The following is a 22,008-nucleotide window of genomic DNA, read 5'->3' as shown; positions in this document are numbered from 1 at the left end:
AAAGTGATTTGAAAATTTTGATTTTCTTTAATTGGTAAGGTATAATTGTCATTGGAGTGTAATAAAAAAAAAGATATAATGCCCCCTTCCTTTGTTTTAATTTTTTTAATAAAAAATATTTTTTTAAAAATGCTTTCGAAAAAATTTAGTGTTTTGTTTTTTTAAAATGAAATCTGAATATATTTCTGATTATTTTGATAAGTATTTTGAATGAATTTTAAAAAACTGCAATTACAACTATCTTTTTGAAAAATGCTTTTAAAATTAATTTTAAAACTTTACTGAGAATATTTATTTAATCTTGTTTTAAGTCCTAATGCAAAATTATGAAAAAGAGAAAAATAATATTCAACAACAAATATTTTTATTTAATATAATAAATTTTAAAAGTACTTTTTTTTAAATGGTTGAGAACAAAAATATAAACTAATTAATTTATAATAAAGTATTAAACTATTACCATAAAGTTATTTAGAAAATATAAGATAAGAAGACAATTAAGTATATTATATATTTTTTTATCTTAGTATTTCATTTAAAAATAGAAAAAGCTTGTTTTTCTCTTGTACACTTGTACCGTATTTACTAACATGATTTTTGAAAAATATTATTTTACGCAAAATATTGAAAAATATTATAGTCTTGTGCCTAATTTACTAATATTGTTACATATGTTAATTTCTACCTTTCATTTAAATGTTTTCATTTTTTTAATTCATCCGTATCTTGTAAGTGATGTAGGAAGGATGAGCACAAGATGTGATGTACTTGACTAGTAACATAATTATTTTAGATTTAATTACTGATTTGAGATTTAATTACTGATTTGGTTGTTATTTGATGTTTATATTTTTATGATTTTTATGTTTTTAGTTCTTATTATTTTGAAAGTGATATTTATAATCTCTATAATTTAAGTTTTATTTATTTTTTAGTTTTTATAGTTTAAAAATAATATTTTTAATTCTTATAATTTGTATTTTAATTATCTTTTAGTTCATATAATTTGAATATGATTTTTTTAGTTCATATAATTTATATTTTAATTATCTTTTAATTTTTATTACAAATATATATATATATATATATAAATTAACTATAAATTAGTTATAAATTATTAACTATTTTTTTATTATAAATTATCTTATAATAAATTAGTTACGAATTAGTTGTTAATATTTTTGTATATGAGTATAATTGATAATATTATTCATATTTTGATAATAAGGACTATAAAAGAATTAAAATATAAAATATATGATTAAAAAGACCATTTTTAAAAATAATAAAAATTAAAATATAAATTATAAAAACTAAAAAAATTAATTTAAAACTATAAGAAATAAAAGATATAAATTATCACTTTATAAAGAAGAAATGAATAATTAAAACATTTTTTTTATAATAGAAATTTCATTTCTCACCACGCTAATAGAATCACATTGTACGAAGTTGACTTTTTTAACTGATGCCTTTTTCTTTAAGAGATTAGTCTCCTAATTTTTAGTTATGAAATATCTTGCTATTGGAAAAATAAAAAGTGTCATGGGAATAACTTTGATAATAATGTTTGTCTTTCTGTTTAAAACCCTCAAAACAAACATTTAGCTAGAAGCTGGCATTTATGACTTCTCATAAAACTGAGCTTTGAAACGTATGTCCAGCCCGTGAAAATGTGAAATGCAAAATTAAACACACTCTAGTAGTCATCATCAACTATAACTATAAATCTTACGAGGACCACTTGTACTTACCAATTTAAATAATAGACAATGTACTTTTACATTTTTACAATTTTTTTAATAATTGAAACAGGAAAAAACAAAATAAAATACATAACGTGATGTATCAAACAAGTTGAATGAAAACAATAATTCCAAAAAACAACATTTTTAATTCCTTCTAAAATCTTTATCCTCTTCAATGAAAACCTTTATTTTATATGAAACAAGTAATTTCATTATTTTCCATGACTTGTGAACAATGTTCACAACTATAGCAAGTGGTTACATATTTTGTTTGTCATATGCATGATATATATATATATATATATATATATATATATATATATATATATATATATATATAGAGAGAGAGAGAGAGAGAGAGAGAGAGAGAGAGAGAGAGAGAGAGGAGACAATGATATTACGAAATTATAAATATTATGTTATGTTTTTAACATTGCTTAATAAATTAAATACTAAAATGATACTAATAATTACTATTTACAGTAATTCTATTACGGTATTAAATCTTCAACTAATAGTTTCAAGAATTTAATGAGGTCTGTCAAATTTTAAAAACCTTGACTATTACAATTTACAAGGGCCACCGTCAAAGGTTTTTTTCTTTTTCTTTTTCTTTTCAAACCCACCAAATTATATTTTGCTAAAAAAAAACAAGTTCATAAATATAATTGATAAACCATCAGATGTGAATAAGTTAACGTAAGATTTTTGTAGTTTAATTAATAATCTCAAATTTAAATTAAAATATATAATTGTGTTAAATATTTAAATAAAATATTTTATTATTTGCAATTAGTAATTTTATATAATTAAAGTATATTTATTTACAGTGAAAAAATAGTAGTATTATTCAGAAACCAAAGAATAATTTACTAATTTAGAGGATTTATAAAGTAAGAGACAGTGGTCACTGTACTGTGTAGTACCAATGTTGCAGGTGCGTTACTCATCCTCTGCTCCATCACACCATTTCACGCACATGCTCCCTCACGCGCTTTCTTTTCGATTTGAGCCTCACTCGCGCTCGCTGGATCTTGCACTCATTGCTTCGCGCCATAGATCGCCACAATTTTGTCTTCTCCACTTTTTCTTTTTCTCCACGTGCCCCTTTTCTCGCTTCTTCATGTTCCAGCGTTTGAATCGATGCCGCAACTCCAAAGATACGAACTTTACTCCATTTTAGAAGACGGGTCTTAAACAACTGCGTTCAACTCTTCCCAATTTTGGATTCTCGTGTAACTGAAACTGAAACTGCTTCTGCTTCGGAAGCTTCTTTCTTTGGGGGCAACAATGATGAACAAAACTCTTCTCCTCACTTATTTCTACTTGTTCATCTACATTTTGCTTTCTTCTGGAGTCATTTTGTACAACAAGGTATATATGTAGATATATATGTTTTTGTGTGTGTGTGTGTGTGTATAATGTAGCCACTTCAATTCTTGGGTTAGACTAGTTTTTACTTTTAGTTAAAGCATTACCAATGCAGTATCATTTTTTTTTTATAATTTTTTTGTAATTTTGCAGTGGGTTTTGTCTCCAAAGTACTTTAACTTTCCGCTTCCCATATCACTCACCATGATTCACATGGGCTTTTCTGGGGCAGTGGCATTTTTTCTTGTCCGGGTCTTTAAGGTATGTTATGCCATTTTTGGTGTTGTGTTGTACTTTGGGAATATACTCCTTTTCCTGATTTTAGGTCCAATTTGGATTGCCTTTAGTATTCAATGTTGGCCTGACCACAAAGTTATTGAATTAGGTGTTTCTACAGTGGATGTTACTGTGCTCTTTATTGGAATTTAGGCTTTGATCTTGGTTGCATCTAGGGACCTTTATCATGTTCAGTTTGTTGGAGTGTTACCTTTAATTGTAGTTTTTTTTTTTTCTCTTGTTGGGTGAATCTAAATGATGTGATTTTTGTAACCTCTTTTTTTATATGCATACATGCATCTATACATGTTGATGTCAGTGTTTCACTTTCATTAGGATGTGGTGCTTCGCTTCATTTGCGCAAACCTTCCTCTGTACTTGATTGATCTTTTACTGCCTTCCACCGTTGTTTTGATCACTTTCATAATCTGGCTATTTGATTGGTGTTACCTACTTACCTTAATTTATATTCTTTTTCTCTGTATTGCAGGTTGTCACTCCTGTTAAAATGACATTTGAAATGTGAGTGTCTTTGAGTTGAAGCCTTTTTGAGCTTGCTCTCCTTTGACCAACTTATTTCTTAAACACTTCCTTCTATTGCAGATATGCTACTTGCGTGATACCAATAAGTGCCTTCTTTGCATCAAGTCTTTGGTAAGCACTACAACATGGGCAAACTGAAGTTGCTCTGAGTTGGGATAAACATAATCCTTTGATAATGGGAGATATCCCTCATGTTTGTGTTCCTCATCATGTTTGATTTGTTAAGTGCTTGTGAAAAAAAAATTGAGCCTTTATTTATTGATGAATTTTTGTAAAAGAAAAAGTAGATGGTTGTGACTGCTTTTAGCCAGTTCTTGACTAGTTTTTTTTGTTCCATCAGTTTTCTGGATTGTCCGAACTAGGGACCAGCTAAGCCTGGATTGCAAAATTATGTTCTACTGTTACTCTGTTTAAGGACATTCTTATGCTTCCAGTGTGGTATAGAAGTTTTATTAGCCTGCATTAGTCTGGACATCTCACTCCTGCAATGACCAAAACTATTAAGATGGTGCTGTAGGCATGAAGTTCTATGTTCTAATTTCTCAATAGAAAAATCCTGTCAGAGAATCTGGCATAATAAAGAGTGAAGACCATCTGGTACTTGGAAATACTATGATTCTCTATCCAATGAAAGGTCATTATTAGACTCCTCAGAATGGATTACCAGTGGTCTTAAGTTATTATAATATGATTTCCGTAAAGTAGATTTTACTTTTTTGTCTCACCTACACATTTGGAATTTGTTCATTCTCTATAATTTTAATCTGTTCAAAGTATGATGTTTCTAAGAAATTATGATAGTTCACTTGAATAATTCAATGATTACTTTGGTGGATCTTCTATGTTCTCTTATTTACATGTTTACACCTCATGTAATATCAGTACTTATGAAGAAACAATTATGTTTTTGGTTTTTACAGGTTTGGTAACACAGCTTATTTGCATATTTCTGTGGCTTTTATCCAGATGCTCAAAGCTCTGAGTATGTCTTTAATGATCTTCACATGCTTGTTTACTGTCTGAATGATATTTTCTTAATTCTAAAACTTGATGTTTCAGTGCCTGTGGCAACATTCCTCGTGGCTGTTATGTGTGGCACTGACAAAGCAAGGTGTGATGTGTTCTTCAACATGTTGATGGTCAGTGTTGGAGTTGTCATTTCCTCCTACGGAGAAATTCATTTTAATGTAGTTGGTACAGTTTATCAGGTCACTGGCATCTTTGCTGAAGCTTTAAGACTGGTCTTAACACAAGTCCTTTTACAGAAGAAGGGCTTGAGTTTAAATCCTATTACAAGCTTATATTACATAGCTCCATGCAGGTATATTCTGTTGATGTTTTCAATGAGTAAATAAATAAATAAATAGTCAATTGAGTCAGTGCAGTGGTCATATTAACCCACGTCGACAGATTTCTCTTTTCCTACTAACCCGACAATTCAAGCTCTTATGGACTTGGGGAATAACTCCTATCAATGTTGATATACTTTTCTCTATATGCATGTGATTTAGTAGATAATTATGTTAGTAATACTGATTTTTGGGCAATGTACAACATGCATATATATGAGTAATATGTAATATGCAGTCATTCTTGTATTTTAGTTTCTTTGATTTATGTCATATCTATTTAATTTCCTCCATTATTAAGTAAAAAAAATATATTTGATGTTATTGGGAGTATCAATGTTTGCTTATCAACCAACCCAACATACCATATGTGATCTGCTCATTCTTTTGTACTTTGTTATATGCAGTTTTGTGTTTCTCTCTGTGCCCTGGTACCTGCTGGAAAAGCCTGTTATGGAAGTTTCACAGATTCAGTTCAATTTTTGGATCTTCTTTTCCAATGCTCTATGTGCTCTAGCCTTGAATTTTTCCATTTTCTTAGTAATTGGTAGAACTGGGGCCGTAACCATACGGGTTGCTGGAGTGCTCAAGGACTGGATATTAATAGCCCTTTCGACTGTTATATTTCCAGAGTCTACAATAACTGGGCTGAATATAATTGGCTATGCTATTGGTAAGTTTTGTTTGAAATGATCAAATATGATTTAATATCCCTCCCTCATCATCCTTACATGTTCTACCTGCAGCACTATGTGGAGTTGTGATGTACAATTACATAAAGGTTAAGGATGTCCGAGCCTCTCAATCACCAAATGAAATTATTCCAGATGGAATCACAAAGGTATCTTCTTGACACTTGTTAGTATTTCTACGAGTCAATGTAAACTTGCTATATACATGGTAGCAAGAGTTTTAAGAATGAAGTAACAGATAAAGATCATGAAAATGTTCTCACATATATTTTAGCATGGTCATTTTAATTTCTAGTTTATTTCATCGAGTTCGATTGACATACAGGACTGGAAATTCGAGAAGAGGTCATCTGATTTTTATGTGCCTGATAATGTTAGTAACAATGGGGGAAGTGGTGGAGGCAATGGTTCTCTTTCTGATATGAACATTGATGAAGAAGCACCGCTAATTTCTTCAAGGGTGTCTCATATTGGACGTATGCAGCTAGCCAACCATGCAACAGGAAAATGAAAACCCCAATACAAGATTCATTTTAGATCTTCCCCTTTTGGAGAAAAGAACAAGAGGAAGTTGGGTCAAAAGCACCACTCTTTATTCTTTTCTAAATAGTGTGCTTTATAATGGAATCATGCATGCTTGCTCTTTGTAATCACATTTATGTTGACCTGTGGTTTAAGACCAGAGTGGGGAATCAATTCTCCTCTTAAATCCTATAATAATCAATTTAAATTTATAGCCAGCATTGGGGGCACAAAATTGAAATGCAGCGGTTGGTTTTCTTTGAAAATATTTATAGCTTTACTCCCAAGCGGATTTAGTAACATATCCCATAGCCAAAGTCCAGGATCAAAGCGAAGCAGTTTTCAGATACCCAAATAGAAAAAATAAAGCCACCTTTTTTTTAATTTGATTAATCGTAATTTGCATCATGTAGATTTTAAATCCATCCACTCACTTTTAAGTCAAACTAGAGACTCCAATTTTGAATCTAATGGTTACTAAGAAAAATTGGTCATGGATAGGTTTTTACTAATGGTTTGGCCTTGTGCTTGGCTGATCATTTGCCAAAAAAAAAAAAGAAATTTTAGTATCCATTGTTACATACTTGTCTACATGCATTTGCACATCATGTAATCACATTTGTTATATTTTGTAACTCCAGTTAAAAAGATATTTTTTGAATTGAATGTTAATTTACAGCCATTGGGCTTAGTAGGTACTCCAGGGTCTTTGTTTGTTTTAGGAACGTCAAATAGCAAATTATTTTGGAAGTATATTAGAATCTTCAGTTTAATGTTTTAGGCGTTGGAGGATACCCTTGGTTCTCAATTTTACATGTTGGCTTGGTCAAATTGGCTGTTCCCTGTTTTATTCCTTTTTCACCTATTGGCAATGTCTTTCGCTTGTAAAGGATGACTCCGAACAAGAAAATTAACGAACACTGAAAATTATTATTAGGGTACAGTAATCAGTTTTGCACGATGTTTCTCATTCAAAGGCAGTTAAGTAACTGATGATATATAAGAAAAAACAGAACGTGATAATATTAGGATCCGCACATGATTTATTCTTACCAATCCATGACTAGAGTAGGACTGCAAATAGCAACGACAAACAACCCATCACAATAATGACTAAATGCATTTTAGGTAACACTTATTTCAGGAAAGTTTTTTTTTTTCCAAATTCTCTTAATAAACTGATAAAAAAATATTATTTTTCTAAAGTAAGTTAAATGAAACACATTAAGGCTTGAATGTCTAAGAAAAGAAGCTTCATATGAACAGCAGCAAGCCAACTCTGAATGTAATTTTACAAAAACAATCCAGCACAGTTTCGAATGTGTACAGAAATAATAATAATAAAAAAAACAATGAAGGGGGGGGGGGGGGGGGAGGGGGGGATAAATCTCCTTTGAATTAGACATATACAGAACGAATTTCACAGTATAACTTTCTATCTAGGCCTACACTTTTGGAATGTTACATAAAGAAACACGGCACTCAAAAGAAAAAGCAGAAGGCTCTCGTGTGATTTACATAAAATCACAGACAGGGTACAGGGTATGCAAGTGTATATATATTTAATTAATCGATGAGACCAAAATAATGCCTTCAGACAGCAATCCTCTAACTTTCCCACTAATGAGAACAATAATCAAGTTGGAAGGACTAGGATGAAGTTCACTCGTGTTCAAATATAAGAATTAATCAAGGTGATCTCCACTCCTTGCATACAAAAGCCTCCTGGTGGGAACTGGAGGTGCCAACCCTGGGATATCCCTAATATCTTTGTTGTTGGGATGCACAATCTACAAAAGGTATCGCCAGTTAAATCAGAGGCATAAAATGTCGGCAATGTAAACAAATATGAAACATTTAATAGTGCACACCGGAAAATCTGTAGACAAGATATTGAACATGAGCATCTTCCAAGTATGGAGGCTGGTCTGATTTTCAGTCTGTTCGTGTCAAAGGGGGGTGGGTATTCCTACTGGTGGAGGGACCTAAGGAAGCTTTATCATCAGTCTGATCACAGCATCTTCCACCAATATATGATTTGGAAGGTTGGGTGTGGGGATAAAGTCAACTTCTGGACAGATAAGAGGCTAGGGGAAGATTATACTCTTGAACAGAAATACAATCAGCTTTTTCTGATCAATAGGCAGCAAACAGTCCTCATTTCAATGATGGGCAAATTCTCTCAGGATAATTGGAGGTGGGACTTGAAGTGGAGGAGGAATTTATTTGATTATGAAAGTGACCTAGCAGTGAATTTTATGGAAGATATTACTTCTATACCTATTCAGAGATATGTGAAGGACATCATGATTTGGAAAGCTGATCCTAGTGGTGTGTATTCCACTAAGTCAGCTTACAGATTAATGATGAACCCCTATACTCCAGCCTCTGATGTGAGAACCTCAAAATTAATTTGGAAGCTGAAAATCCCCCCAAGGGCTGCAGTCTTCACTTGGAGGCTTCTTAAAGATAGGCTCCCCACTAGGGACAACCTCATAAGAAGTGTGCTCATCCAGGAGGCTGTTTGTCCTCTCTGTGGTCAAGAGCAGGAGGAGGTGGGTCATCTCTTTTTCAACTGTAAAAGGATAATAGGCCTGTGGTGGGAATCCATGAGATGGATCCAGGTTGTGGGACCTCTCCCAGCTTCTCCAGCAAGCCATTTTGTCCAATTTTGTGATGGGTTTGGAGCAGATATAAGCCATAGTTCATGGTGTGGGTGGTGGGTTGGTCTAACTAGTACCATATGGCAGCATAGGAACCTCCTGATAAGCCAGGACAAACCTTTTGATTCCTCTAAAGTCATGGAAGATGCTTTGTTCCTAGCTTGGTCTTGGCTAAAAGCTAGAGAGAAAGGTTTTAACACTAGTTTTAACCACTGGTCTTCCAATATCTCGGAATCCTTTGGTTAATCTGTGTGGGGTAGCCTTTCTTGTTGGGTTAGCTTGGGTTTTCTTTTGGAGGGCAGCACCAGAGGTGCCTTGTACTTTTCTTTCATCCAGTACCCCTTGTACTGTTTTGATTATTCTAATAATATATATACTTTATGCCTTCCAAAAAAAAAAAAGATATTGAACATGAGCATTTCAATATGCATTCGCTAGAGGGATCATCATACAATATAAGTTCTCACCACTTTAGTGTTGTATAATATGATTTCGAAATTAAGTTGTTTCAAATATTTCCAGTAAAATGCAAATGCTTCTTTCAAATAAATTCTTGGAACATCTTAGTTTAAATTTCAAAATTTGTAACAGTATTTGAGAGGAAAAATATCCACAACAAATTCATCAGAGTAACAGATGAAATGAACATGATTACCTTCACCACAATAATGGCAATTACACCACAGACAATAAGGAACAGAAAAAGCATGATGCACTTGTCAGTAGCTACCTGATAACAGGGAAAGACAATTTAGTTCCATGACACAGGTTTGAAGGAAAGTAAATAATGCATGGAAGCAATGAAAATGAATCAACCTGTCTACCAATCTCCTTAACAAGTTGGGAAGCCTTCTTAATTGAGAACTGAATTGAATCAAGCTCATTAACAATACGACCCATTTGTTCAGTCTGCATAAATTATAAACAGAAATAGAGGTCAAATTTGTTATCATTCACTCTTCCCTTCATATAGATTACTCAATGCAAATCAGACTTACTTGGCCTTTCAAGGTAGCAGCAGTTTGGGTGCCAACTTCAATTGTTTGATGTACAACCTACATTTTGGCAGAAGTAAGAACAAAGGTCCAGGGGCAATGGAGGTGCAAGTATGAAGTGACTCACCTGCTTAGATCTCTCAATTGCCTGGTCAGTTTCATCCATCGTCTTCGTCCCAGCATTGATAAGTTCTTGATTTGACATTTCTATAATAGAAGCAAAAAACATTATTGCTAACATTTACTAGTTAACACAAATAAACATTCAAAGGGTGTGTTTGGAAGAGTTAATTTACAGCTTATTTGCGCTTGTCTTATGGCATAAGTACTTGTGTAAGTGTTGGGAGAACTTATGAAAATATCTTCTATGTCTATAAAATGTTTTCAGCTTACTTTAATAAGCTCTCCAAGATAGATTATGGGAATAACTTATAACTCGTATCAAAAAATTTTAACCTTATTTACTCTTCAATCGTAAAAACAACTTATACATATTATGTAAATGCTTACATGATAAGCACTTAGGGTCCATTTGGAAGAATTTATTTACAGCTTATTTAAACTTTTCTTATAGCACTTGTGCAAGTGTTTGAGAGAGCTTATAAAAGTAGCTTATGATATGTCTATAAGCTTTTTTAGCTTATTTCAATAAGCTCTCCTAGGTAACTTAGGAAAATGGCTTATATACAAATAGTTTAGCTCAATTTCCTCTTCAATTGTAGAAAAAACTTAAACATAAGTGCTTACATGATAAGTACTTACTAAAAAAAACTCTTAATTAAGTTGTTTATTACATAATAAGCTGTTAACCCAAATGCACCCCCATGCACAACAAAGATGAAAGCCTGAAGTTTTCCATTGCAAAAATTGACACTCAAACACAATGCACACATTCTATATGGAGGACTGGTTACAGAAGAAGCACAAATATAAAGTAAAATCAATTTCAATTAATATGACAATGAACACTTTACCTGATGCCAGTTGAACATTTTCTTCAGCTGTAGGTACGCTTACTCCTGCTCCATTGTCAAAAAGTTCCAGTTTTTTATTTCCAATGGTATTCATGTACCTGTTAATCATTGAAGTGATTTATAAACCCTCCTTTCAAATAGACCAAGACCCAAAGGAAAAAAAAAACCTTTATTTAGCAGTAGAAATCTACAAAAATGGAAACTAACTTTTGCTTTATTGGATCCACTAACACTCAATGTAACATTTATCATGAATTCATGATTTAGAAAATTGAATATGCCTGTAAAGAAAATTGGTATCGACAATCTGATTTGCTAAAACCTTCAAAAGAAGCAATTGTGTGTTAAAGACAGCAATGGAAGAAATATGAACTTACGTTTTTCTCAATGCCACATATGAGTTTAGCTCCTTAATCTGCAAGAAGAATGTAAGTTAGAAGACATAAAGAGTTGGTTGTTTGTTTAGATGGACATGCAATGTATAACAAACATGTGGACAATCCTCAGACACTCAAACTATTTTCTGACAGTCTGGAAATCACTTCAGTTGATGTCTTGACAATACCAACAAAGTAATTGCCATTGCTTGCAAACTATTTATAAAGTCTTACATGTCAAACAGAATAAGCCAGAATGCCAATTCTAAACATATATGATCTTGTGCCCCTTTCAAACTTTGAAAAGTTAGATACAAGATTTTCAACATGAGCAAGGAAAAATAAAAAAGCATTCCAGGTACTGACCATTGATTGCTTTTCATCATTGAGCTGCTTATTCACTTCTGGGGGATTTCTTCCCTCTTCGTCTTTAATCTCACGATCAAACTCCTTTATCAACCTGAAACCATTAACATTTCATATTCTAAGAATGCAAGTAACATATTCCAAAAGTAAATTACAAAATATGCCAAAATCACAAGAAATTTCACTTCTTTCAGCAATATGGTGTATTGAAACGGGGAAAATTAATTCTACTCTGTCAAATCAGAGGATTGGAAAGCAGATAGGTAGTATGATAAACAACAAAATAACTATCCATTTTTTTTCATAAAATATTCAAAATAGAACAGGGTTCCATGTTCCCATGTTATCATGATATCACCATTTCAAATCCAGGGAAATTGGCACGAGATGTAAATTCCATTACAGAACTCTTGTTTATGATATTTAATAAGGAAAATAAAAGGTGATATTTTGAATAGAATCTGCATTTTCCTTCTCCTTCACAGTTTGTTTTTAATCTCATTCAGAGAGCTACAGTTTTCACTAAGTAATACCAAGATTAAAATTACCGAAATGCATAACTAACCTTTTGCACTCCCTCATCTTGTCCGTGAGTTCTTCCAGCTGATTACTTTGTCTATTGGCATCTTTAATCTTATCCAGCTTCTGAAAGCCATTTCTGGATACAAAAGGTGAACCTTGTCAACAATAAATAAGCTAAGTAACACATTACAGATCATCTACATTAGAGCACATCTCCAACAACTTAGACGATGGGATCTATTTGCAAAAAACTATTAATCTCTGTTTCCTTCATTCCCTTCTCCATGAACTGATATGGGTTAACTGTTAATGTAGCACCAACTAAGGATACATTATTACAAGACTAAAGCGTAAGAAAAATACAAGTAAACCATAAATCACGTGTATAAAGATAAACGAAGGATAGCGTAACAATCATCATTGAGTGAAAGAGGACAACCTAGGCCGTATGAGACAGTAAAATTCACAGTTTCAAGAGATGAAAAATAAATCACTCTGACCATACAAAATATGTGTAGTGGGAAATAAAAACAAGCAAAAACTTCCCTAGAGTCTGACTACCCCCCTTAAAAGTCCAGATGAAAACTCTTCTCTTCTGCACAATATAAACAAGTCTCTTGTGTAGAAAAAGCTCAAATATCACAAAACCTAAAGGCCAAACAACACCAAGCTAAATAATGAATAGGAAATTACATTACAGAGGCTAACAATATTATTATCAATGAAAATAAAAGAGGAATACGATGAAAGGAAGAATCATAATAGGATAGAATTAAGAGAGGGAGCATACGCGAGGGCTCGAAAGTTGTCGCGAATTTCACCGTGGATCTGCTCCACCTGAGGGCTCATCTGCAAGTTGGAGGCCATAGCTGCCGGAGATTAAGTCTGCCCCCAAAATCCCGGCGAGAAACGAAAAAAAAAACCTAACGTCGGAGAGAAACCCTAGGTGGTTGGTGAGAGAGGGAGACGAAGATGCATAATATAATAGTTGTTGAGAAAGGAAGGAATCGAGAATGTAGAAGAAGAATGCGATCGAATCGAATTGAAAATTGAATGAATCGCTTGGAGAAGAAAGAGAGAACAGAAAGAGCTGTACACACGAAACAGAACAGAACACAACGAGGAAGTTCGACCTGTGCTGTACCAATGATGGAACAAACAAATGAATTAGGAAAGAACCGTTGTCAAGACAATATTTTATTATTTATATTTTTATGAGATTAATCCTTTCCGTTTTTTCTTTTCTTTTAATTTCATAGTTTTTAAGTGATAAAAGCAAAGAAATTAAAGAAAAAATAAATTGAAATAGCATGGATGACAGCTTGGCACAACGCGAGAGAGTTTTGTCGCCATTCGTTTATTTTATTTATTTATTTTTAACGAAATTGTATTGTAGAACAAAAAAGTATGGCATTATGTTTTAGTTAAAAAGAAATAAAGATAAATTCTCAAATTTGAAAGAATGTGATCCTAGAAAAAATTTGAAAGAATGTTAATAGAACATTTATGACCAAATGTAATTTAGTCCTAAATTTGTATTTTTTTGGAAACATATCTTGTTATTTTAACCAATAAAATAAAGAAAAAAAATAACATGTCTCTAAATTTTTTATAGTTTTATTTAAGTTCCTAATTTTTTTCTCATTTTGATTCCTATGTCAAAATTATTAAATATATATGGAGATATATATTATAAAGTAATATATTACTATATATTATATTTAATATATTTATTTTATTATTATATTATATTATATTATATAGAGAAAGAAGAAAGCTTATCCTATCACATTTATCCTAATCTAGCTTACCTCGGATAAAAATATACTAGATTAACACAATAGAATAAACGATAATATCATATCTTATTAACGCAACAAACAAAAAATTATAACATGATATAATAATTGTTTAATTTTATCCTAATCACCAAACAGGCTCTTACTATCTCAAGTCTCCAAATTAGGGACTAGAGCATATAAAAAAAAACTTGAGAAAAAAAATAAGCACTTTCAGACGAAGAAGAAAATAAAATATTTTTTTTATAAAGCTAAAATTAAATTATACGTAAGTTTTTTTTAAGCACTTATATATGAGTTAAAAATAATATTTTAGGGAAACTAATGAGTTTTTACAAATTAGTTTAGGTATAAATTAATTTTAGATTATAAAAAAACTCATTTAATTTTTTCTCCTAAAAATATTTATGCAAAAGTTTATCCAAACATGACTCATAAAAGTCATTCAAAGCTTTATTTATTACTTAAATTACAATTTTTGTCCATTATAATTTTAAATCTATGATTTTAATTTCCTATTTTTAAATTAAGATATTTAATTTTTTTTATTTTTATAAATAAAAAATTTTAATCATTCCATCAGTTCAAACATTCAATTTGATGTGATTTATTAATACTAACGTGATACTTAATACTCATGACTTTTAATTTAAGGATAAAATAATAAATTATTAAGATATTTAATTAATTTTATAAACATTATTTTATATGAAACTTTAGCCAAAAATTATTTTTGTAATTATTAAATTTATAATTAAAATAAAATATTTAATATTTAAATATATTTAATAGTTTACATATTGATTGATGTAATTAATATTAATTTATGTGATTAGAGAAAAAATAATATGTATATTAAAATTAATTTATATCTCTTAGTATTTTATTATATTATCTTTGAATAAAAGGTTAGAAGATAAACTTCACTTTTTTTATATTTTAAACATCTTATCAACAACTTATGTAATATTGATGTTAGATAATCAACTGAGGGAAGAATTAAAATTAAAAAGACTCAATATCTTTATGAATTTAAAATTATTGGGTATAAAAATGGTAATCTATTCTAATTTATTGTTATCAATTAACTCTGCGTTAATTCCTAGCACCACGGTTCATAAGAAACACGCATATTAGATATTGAATCTGTTTTCTTAAAAAGTTGAAAATAAGTATTATACCCTCTAATAAAAATAAACATTCCAATAAAAAGTATATAGTGCAGATTATTTTATTTTAAATACATTGGTTTAAATTAAAATCAACGGGTATGTAGATTTAAATTTTTATAAGTTATTAAAATCAAATGCGCAACATGAAGTTATAAAAGTGGGTTGAGTCCAAATTTAAAGGATAATAAAAAAGGAGATGGTACTGGTTGAGGTTGGTGTGTTATTCAAAAGAAATGTAATTTGGTTGTTATAAACTGAAGTCGTGATGCAGTTGCAACAAATAATTGAGAGATTGATAAAAGACATGCGCTGTTTGTGGGTCTCACTACCTTAGTGTAAAAAACAAAATTGATTATATAATTTACAATAATCCTTTTTATTTAATTTTTATAAAAAAAATTTAACATCTAAAACATATTTTAAGTGCTAATAAGTTTTTAATTTAATTTCATAATATATAATATAATTGACAACAATACATTCCTATATTATAAAATAGTATTTTAGCTTTTACACTGCACAAGTAAATGTTTATTTTTTACTAGGAGAAAGAAAGATATTCCATACTTGTCTGTATATTTTTTATAAATAAAACACAAAATATGAGAGAGAAGGAAGGAGTAAGTTAAATAAAAAATGGGAGTCTGTAGTTGAGTTGAGGGGTAAAACTTCAATTGACTCTATCAAACAAATTGGAACAAAAATAAATTCATGTTACCTAGCCTCACTGACACCCCTATTATTTGCACCAGCAGTTAAGCCTTTTATTTAGGCTTATACAATGACCAATTCATAAATTAAAGTTAAATGAGTTGTATTCTTTATTTTTTCAAGTAATTGAAAAGGATGATATTAAAAGTAACTCGTATATCAATAGAGTTAAGTCAAGGGAATGAATTAGTGTTTCACAACATATGATAAATTAAAGTAATTAAAGTTTGAATTTCAGTTGAGAAAGATTCCAACATATATTAGTTTACTCTCCAAAGGAGGATACTTATGGAGGAAAAAAAACTATTATAATAATAATATATTTGGATAAGAAGAAAATAAAAAAGAGAAAAATATAATTAGTGATATTTTTGTTTTAATTCCGTTATAGAAAAAATATGGAAAATGAGAGAAAAATAAATTTTAAAATTTAAAATTTCCCCTTCTGTCACTTCTTCCTGAACAAATTAAACCGAAGCTTAAAGCTTCTTCAAATACTTCATTTCAGTTAATTGCTTGTAGATTTCGCCTCCAAGCTGCAGGCTTTACCTACGGGAGAAAAAGGAGATTCTTATTGGTGTTCAAGTTCAACCAGAAAGAATCCAATTATTTTCTTAATTTACCTACAAGGCTACAACTCTTTCAGACGATTTCCCTTTATTTTAAATTTTAGTAGAAATAATTTTAGGCTATTAATGTAATTAGATTGCAAGTGTAAATTAAGTTTCATAATAATTTTTATATGTTGTAAAAAAATTATGTTAAAACATATAAAATTAAATGGTGAGTGAAACTAATTTTGATAAAAAAAAAAAATAGATCCTTGGTTAGGAATATTTGTGATTGATAATTCTCATTTTTGTGTTGGAGGAAAATGGCATCTAGTTTGGGACCTACACATAAGATAAAATTATTTGTTTGTCGTGTTCCTGATGTTCTTCCTACCTTACCAGGTTCCCTTTATCTTCAAAGGGACTTCAGTGTCCAATTGTGTTCAGAGTCAGAAGCAACCTCATTACTGGTGGCAAATCACCTTGGTCGTAGAGTTGAGGCTTCATAATGTTATATTAGAAATAGATTGCAAACATCATATCTATGATAGTTTTCATTCGGGTTTAATTGTAAGGATAAACTTGCTTTGATAAACAACTCATCATTGAGTTTGAGTTTGGTTCTAATCTATAGTATGTTTGAGTATCCTGTAGGGTAGTCTTCAAATTGCGTTTTATGAATGCAATAAAATGTGCAGTTAAAATTGAAGCCCTGTTTTTTCAGACCCATTTTTCTTTCCCCACCCCACTTGTCCTTTTCTGCCTCAGCGGAAAACCCACTTCCAAACTTCTGTTCCTATCTCTCTCCACACTTCTGGGGACACTGTTGTTGTCGTTTTCATCTGTGTCACTTCCTAGCTCTCGGTTTCATTTATTACATGTTGTCGATCTGTGTGTTGTTGGGTCCAGAAACAAGGCATGGAGGTTAAGATTCAGAAAACGTTGTCAATGTGCAAGAATTTGATGAAGGAGGTAAAGACATGGGGTTGTTTGCAGCAGACAGGGCTGAGTTTACGATATATGATGGAGTTTGGTTCCAACCCCACTCCCAAGAATTTACTCATCTCTGCTCAGTTCCTTCACAAAGAGCTTCCCATTAGAATTGCAAGGAGAGCCATTGAGCTTCACACTCTCCCTCATGGCTTGTCTCACAGGCCTCCTGTCTTGAAGGTACCACTCTTACATTGTTGGTATTGCTATTCAGGATATTCGGTGTTGTCTCTTGGTTTTAAGAAAGCATGTTTAGGATATTTCTAATGTTTTACAGTTATTCTACTGTTCTGTTGGTTTTGTTTACCATTTTTAAGAACTTGGCATTAGAGTTACTATGAAGCGTTTGTGTTTAGTGTTAATATAATATGCACCGCAGATTGTTGTCCTCTGTCTTGTATTTGTGGACAATCATGCTAAACCTATTTTGCAGTTGACACTTGGCATATAAGAATGTGAGGTTCTTGTTATATTTGTGTTTAGTATTTCAAAAGGTTAAAGTCCCACATTGCTTGGTTTGAGATATTTTGAAGTCATTATAAATTGTATTTAATAAAAAAAATGTCATTTGATTTGATTTTCAGTGAATTTGATGTTTTTTTTTCAGTTGTGCATTTTTTGTTTATTGATTAACTTCTGGTTTTGTAGATGGTTATTGATCATTAAACTTTGTGCTACTGTTTTATGTTTTTATGTTAAAGATTGGTACTTGGATTCTTTCCGTGAAATTAGATCTTTTCCTGAGATGAAGAATATGAATGACGAGAAAGAATTCACTGAACTGATTAAGTCCATCAAGGTGAGACACAACAATGTGGTACCTACAATGGCCTTGGGTGTTCAGCAATTGAAGAATGTTTTTGAGGACCCTGATGAGATTGATGAGTTTCTTGATCGCATTTACATGTCAAGAATTGGAATCCGTATGCTCATCGGTTAGTTCCAAGAACACACACCCTACCTTCTGTGAGACTAATGAATGTACTTGCTCCAAAATTTGTGTGTTGAGATCTATATATTGGAGGTTGAAACTCTAAAAAGCCAATGTTTGTGCTTTTCGTTTTAATCCTATTCAGGACAGCATGTTGAGTTGCACAATCCCAATCCTCCTCCCAGTTGTGTAGGTTATATACATACAAATATGTCTCCTGTGAATGTGGCAAGGAATGCTAGTGAGGATGCACGTTCTATGTGTTATGGTGAATATGGAAGTGCTGCAGATGTTCGAATTTACGGGGATCCTGATTTTACTTTTCCGTGAGTAACATCTGTGAATTCATTTGCCTTTTGTTTTTCGTAGAACCCTTCTTATCTAGTGCATGGAATGGAATCGTCTGCTATCTTTTTCCTCCTTCTTTAATTCTATGTTTTCGCTGAAGGTATGTTCCAGCTCACTTGCATCTTATGGTTTTTGAGTTGGTTAAGAACTCACTGCGTGCTGTCCAAGACCATTTTATGGACTCTGACGAAGTTGCTCCTCCCATTAGAATAATAACAGCAGATGGAATAGAGGATGTTACCATAAAGGTAAGTTTCTATAACTTTTAAGAACCTTTTGTTGGGGTATCTCCACCCTGTTCTCAGTGTTATTTGATTACTGGATATTGCTTAAAAAATTCCACATGCCAATAATGCTGGAGGTGCCTCAGAACACAGCTTTTAAGGTGGGTTTGACAGTTAGATTTTGGAGGAAAAGGGAAGGGATCGAGGACAATTTTTTCAATTTTCATTGCCAATAAATTGTCTAGTTTGATAATCTTTTTAAATGAAAACAATAAAATGACAGATTAGCATAACTTAATGTCTGAATTTTTATTTACTTTTACAAACATTATATAACTCAATTTAAACGTATAATTAATAGCTTTTGGAACTATCTTTTTTTGTTGAGAATTTTTGCCTTTTGTTGGGCGCTTTTTAATTGCTATAACCAAGATGCTTTTTTGTTTGTATAAATGACATGTTAGGTCTCAGATGAGGGAGGTGGAATACCAAGGAGTGGTCTTCCAAAAATATTTACATATCTCTACAGTACAGCCAGAAATGCATCGTGGGATGAAAATGAACCTTCTGATCTTGGAACAACCGATAATATAAGTGTAAAAATGGCTGGAAATGGTTATGGACTTCCTATTTGCCGCTTGTATGCTAGGTATTTTGGTGGCGATCTTCAAGTAATCTCTATGGAAGGATATGGTGAGTAAACTATTATTTGTTATTTAATAATATTTGTCATTTAGACTTCCCTTCTAAATTCCAACATTCTGCTGTAGCCCTTGGAGTATGACAACTTTTTTATTTTTCTTCTTTGTTTCACATATGGATGGATAGGGTTTGAAATATTGAATGTCATACTGCTGTCAACCTTTCCCAAAGTTTATCTCCCGCTAAAAGTCCTTCTACTACTAAAACTGTTACATCTACCAGTAACGTTATATCCTTTTGTAATATGCACCTTATGAAATTTATTAAATACAAGTGTTCAATATTTGAAGATATAAAAAGTAGATAATATTCTTTTTTTTTTTCATAGTTGAGATGATTTTACTAAGATATTATAAAAGGATTTATAATTGTTTGAAATCTTATACCTTACATTTGTAGTTAACTGGTTTGTCTTTATTTTGTTTTGTGGACCGTTTTCTTTTCTGGTCTTATCTACTGAGAATTCTGAAGCTCTTGATACATTGTTTGCAGGGACTGACGCATATCTCCATTTGTCTCGTTTGGGGGATTCGCAAGAACCTTTGCCCTGAAAGTAAAATGACTTGGGTAAATATTGTGCACGGAGAAGCACCAAAACGATGCAGACGCGGGCAATAAGAACTGTTTCTGTCAATGCTATTTTGATTCTAACAATTTGGGACTTTGTTATAGACCAATATGTTTCCTGCTAGCCATGGAGAATCTAATTAAGAAAAGCAAAAAGAATTTATCTTATACAAAAGTGTAACTTTTAAGGATATTTTCATGTTAACTACTTTGGGGGTGTAATTAAAGTTCTGTTTAAACCAAGAGAGAATAAAGATTTTTAACCAAAGAAGTTGTTCATATTAGCAATTACAATTCCTAAAAGTAGTCAAAGCTTTGGTTAAAATCTAAAATCAGATTTTGTTCAATCCTTCAGTGGTGGCAATGCCACACCAATGATGTGCATTTGTAGTGTTGAAAAAACAAATAATGGGTTGGCTTTTGAAGAACAGACGTTGAAAAACTCCCTTAAACCAACAACGGAGAGACGGCGTGAGTTTATGATATATATTTTCATTTCAATAGAAATAGAGTGCCAGTGAGTAAAATAACATCAAAATCATGTATTACCTATAAAGATAAAGAAATCGATTTAAGCTGAATTGAAAGGGGCCGCGCGAACGCAGGCCCCCACTACCACAAATTATGACGTAGGCTCTGTCACTTGGACAGACCTTAGAAAAGCACCCCTCCTCAGTGCAATGGAGGTCACTTCCCTAGGCCATGGACCTTCTTGATCATCCATTGACCCCGTCCAGGTAAGTATGTTGCAATGTGATACACATCTTAATTTTATAGGTCATCCTCCCTTCTACTCTGACAAATCTGTTCGATGTGGGATTTTTTGGGCAGAGTACTTCAAAGGCTACGATAAGATGGTTTAAACAAGACTACAATCAAGTGGAACTATACTAGAAGATGTGTTTTGTTATTATACTACCAGTGGAATCAAGATTATAAAGGTTTAGTTTCCCATCAACTAATAATGAATCGGGTATTCAAACTCCAAATAAACTTCTTCAAGATCCTATGAATTGAAGGATTCAAACCTTCAATAAAATGTTCGTTGAACATTTTCTTACAAATACAACCAACATTTTCTCACAGCATCCTTCAAGTTGTTTACCATAAGACAAAATAGACATTTTTTATCTTCGCTTTTCTTTAGACGCATCTTTACCCTCAACTACACGTCTCATCTCCCTTTCTCTGTCATGACTCAGTTTTACCTCAGATGACATGTGCATGACTCAATTCAATCACAATTAGTATAATTACTATATTAGAGCACACTTTTTTAATTATATCTGTATTGTCGTAACTTTCACTTTGGACCAGGTAAGATCCAGTCCAACCAAAGATCATAAATTATTTTCTATATTTATCTCAAACTTTCAATAGTAGCAGATTTGACACTGATGATCAAAATCAAACACATAGATATCAAGAACTTAAATACAAATGATTTTCACCATACCGTGATAATCAAATTTACATTTTCTAAATGAAACATCTGTACAAATAAAAACAACCACAAGCTAACAAAGTTAAATTTTGCATGGACAAATTCTTTTCAACTAAAACACAAATTTTAAAATTTCTTTACATTAATCATTTCACTGTATCTTTCAACATA

The 22,008-nt window shown here is 31.7% G+C and overlaps 3 protein-coding genes and 1 non-coding gene across 8 annotated transcripts; 2 read left to right on the top strand and 2 right to left on the bottom strand.

Moving 5' to 3' along the window:
• Window positions 1–2,663: 2,663 nt before the first annotated feature.
• LOC114381333 (probable sugar phosphate/phosphate translocator At1g48230) lies at window positions 2,664–6,746 on the top strand. 2 transcript variants are annotated; one of them, XM_028340558.1, is made up of 9 exons: window positions 2,972–3,122; window positions 3,273–3,380; window positions 3,886–3,917; window positions 3,999–4,049; window positions 4,859–4,920; window positions 4,998–5,259; window positions 5,695–5,960; window positions 6,034–6,128; window positions 6,305–6,746. In XM_028340558.1, the coding sequence occupies exons 1-9, from the start codon at window positions 3,039–3,041 to the stop codon at window positions 6,488–6,490; spliced, it is 1,146 nt and encodes a 381-aa protein (XP_028196359.1). In that variant the 5' UTR covers window positions 2,972–3,038; the 3' UTR covers window positions 6,491–6,746. The 2 variants fall into 2 exon arrangements, with proteins under 2 accessions (XP_028196360.1, XP_028196359.1); XM_028340559.1 differs by lacking the exon at window positions 3,273–3,380 and having other exon boundaries at window positions 2,664–3,122.
• Window positions 6,747–7,739: 993 nt separating this feature from the next.
• On the bottom strand, window positions 7,740–13,540 carry LOC114381334 (novel plant SNARE 13-like). Its single transcript, XM_028340560.1, has 10 exons — window positions 13,189–13,540; window positions 12,442–12,534; window positions 11,877–11,970; window positions 11,511–11,548; window positions 11,134–11,231; window positions 10,287–10,366; window positions 10,163–10,219; window positions 9,981–10,073; window positions 9,820–9,894; window positions 7,740–8,291 (listed from the first exon to the last, which is right to left on the bottom strand). The coding sequence occupies exons 1-10, from the start codon at window positions 13,263–13,265 to the stop codon at window positions 8,187–8,189; spliced, it is 810 nt and encodes a 269-aa protein (XP_028196361.1). The 5' UTR covers window positions 13,266–13,540; the 3' UTR covers window positions 7,740–8,186.
• Window positions 13,541–17,026: 3,486 nt separating this feature from the next.
• LOC114381335 (pyruvate dehydrogenase (acetyl-transferring) kinase, mitochondrial-like) lies at window positions 17,027–20,661 on the top strand. Of its 4 annotated transcripts, none has more exons than XM_028340565.1 (6): window positions 17,027–17,817; window positions 18,323–18,556; window positions 18,698–18,878; window positions 19,001–19,148; window positions 19,589–19,817; window positions 20,319–20,661. In XM_028340565.1, exons 1-6 carry the CDS (start codon window positions 17,550–17,552, stop codon window positions 20,375–20,377), a joined length of 1,119 nt encoding a protein of 372 aa, XP_028196366.1. In that variant the 5' UTR covers window positions 17,027–17,549; the 3' UTR covers window positions 20,378–20,661. The 4 variants fall into 4 exon arrangements, with proteins under 4 accessions (XP_028196366.1, XP_028196365.1, XP_028196363.1 ...); XM_028340564.1 differs by having other exon boundaries at window positions 17,031–17,801; window positions 18,354–18,556; XM_028340562.1 differs by having other exon boundaries at window positions 17,031–17,801.
• A 316-nt stretch (window positions 20,662–20,977) lies between these two features.
• LOC114382880 lies at window positions 20,978–21,138 on the bottom strand. Its single transcript, XR_003660338.1, has one exon. It is a non-coding gene; the product is annotated as a U1 spliceosomal RNA (small nuclear RNA).
• Between the last annotated feature and the right edge of the window lie 870 nt (window positions 21,139–22,008).

Source organism: Glycine soja, chromosome 13, assembly GCF_004193775.1.
Source record: "Glycine soja cultivar W05 chromosome 13, ASM419377v2, whole genome shotgun sequence".
Taxonomy (NCBI): Eukaryota; Viridiplantae; Streptophyta; class Magnoliopsida; order Fabales; family Fabaceae; genus Glycine; species Glycine soja.
The sequence above is the reverse complement of the archived record's forward strand: the minus strand, read 5'-3'. Positions and strand labels throughout refer to the sequence as shown.

Bases quoted from the DNA above. Each gene is read 5' to 3' on its own strand.
- LOC114381333 (XM_028340558.1), top strand. From the start codon at position 3,039: ATGATGAACAAAACTCTTCTCCTCACTTATTTCTACTTGTTCATCTAC. The intron at 3,381-3,885 runs GTATGTTATGCC...TCTGTATTGCAG, and splicing joins TTCTTGTCCGGGTCTTTAAG to GTTGTCACTCCTGTTAAAAT. The intron at 5,961-6,033 runs GTAAGTTTTGTT...TTCTACCTGCAG, and splicing joins TATAATTGGCTATGCTATTG to CACTATGTGGAGTTGTGATG.
- LOC114381334 (XM_028340560.1), bottom strand. From the start codon at position 13,265: ATGGCCTCCAACTTGCAGATGAGCCCTCAGGTGGAGCAGATCCACGGT. The intron at 11,232-11,510 runs GTAAGTTCATAT...AATGATTAACAG, and splicing joins TATGTGGCATTGAGAAAAAC to GTACATGAATACCATTGGAA. The intron at 10,074-10,162 runs GTAAGTCTGATT...TAATTTATGCAG, and splicing joins CTGCTACCTTGAAAGGCCAA to ACTGAACAAATGGGTCGTAT.
- LOC114381335 (XM_028340565.1), top strand. From the start codon at position 17,550: ATGGAGGTTAAGATTCAGAAAACGTTGTCAATGTGCAAGAATTTGATG. The intron at 17,818-18,322 runs GTTGGTATTGCT...TTTATGTTAAAG, and splicing joins GAAGGTACCACTCTTACATT to ATTGGTACTTGGATTCTTTC. The intron at 19,818-20,318 runs GTGAGTAAACTA...CATTGTTTGCAG, and splicing joins AATCTCTATGGAAGGATATG to GGACTGACGCATATCTCCAT.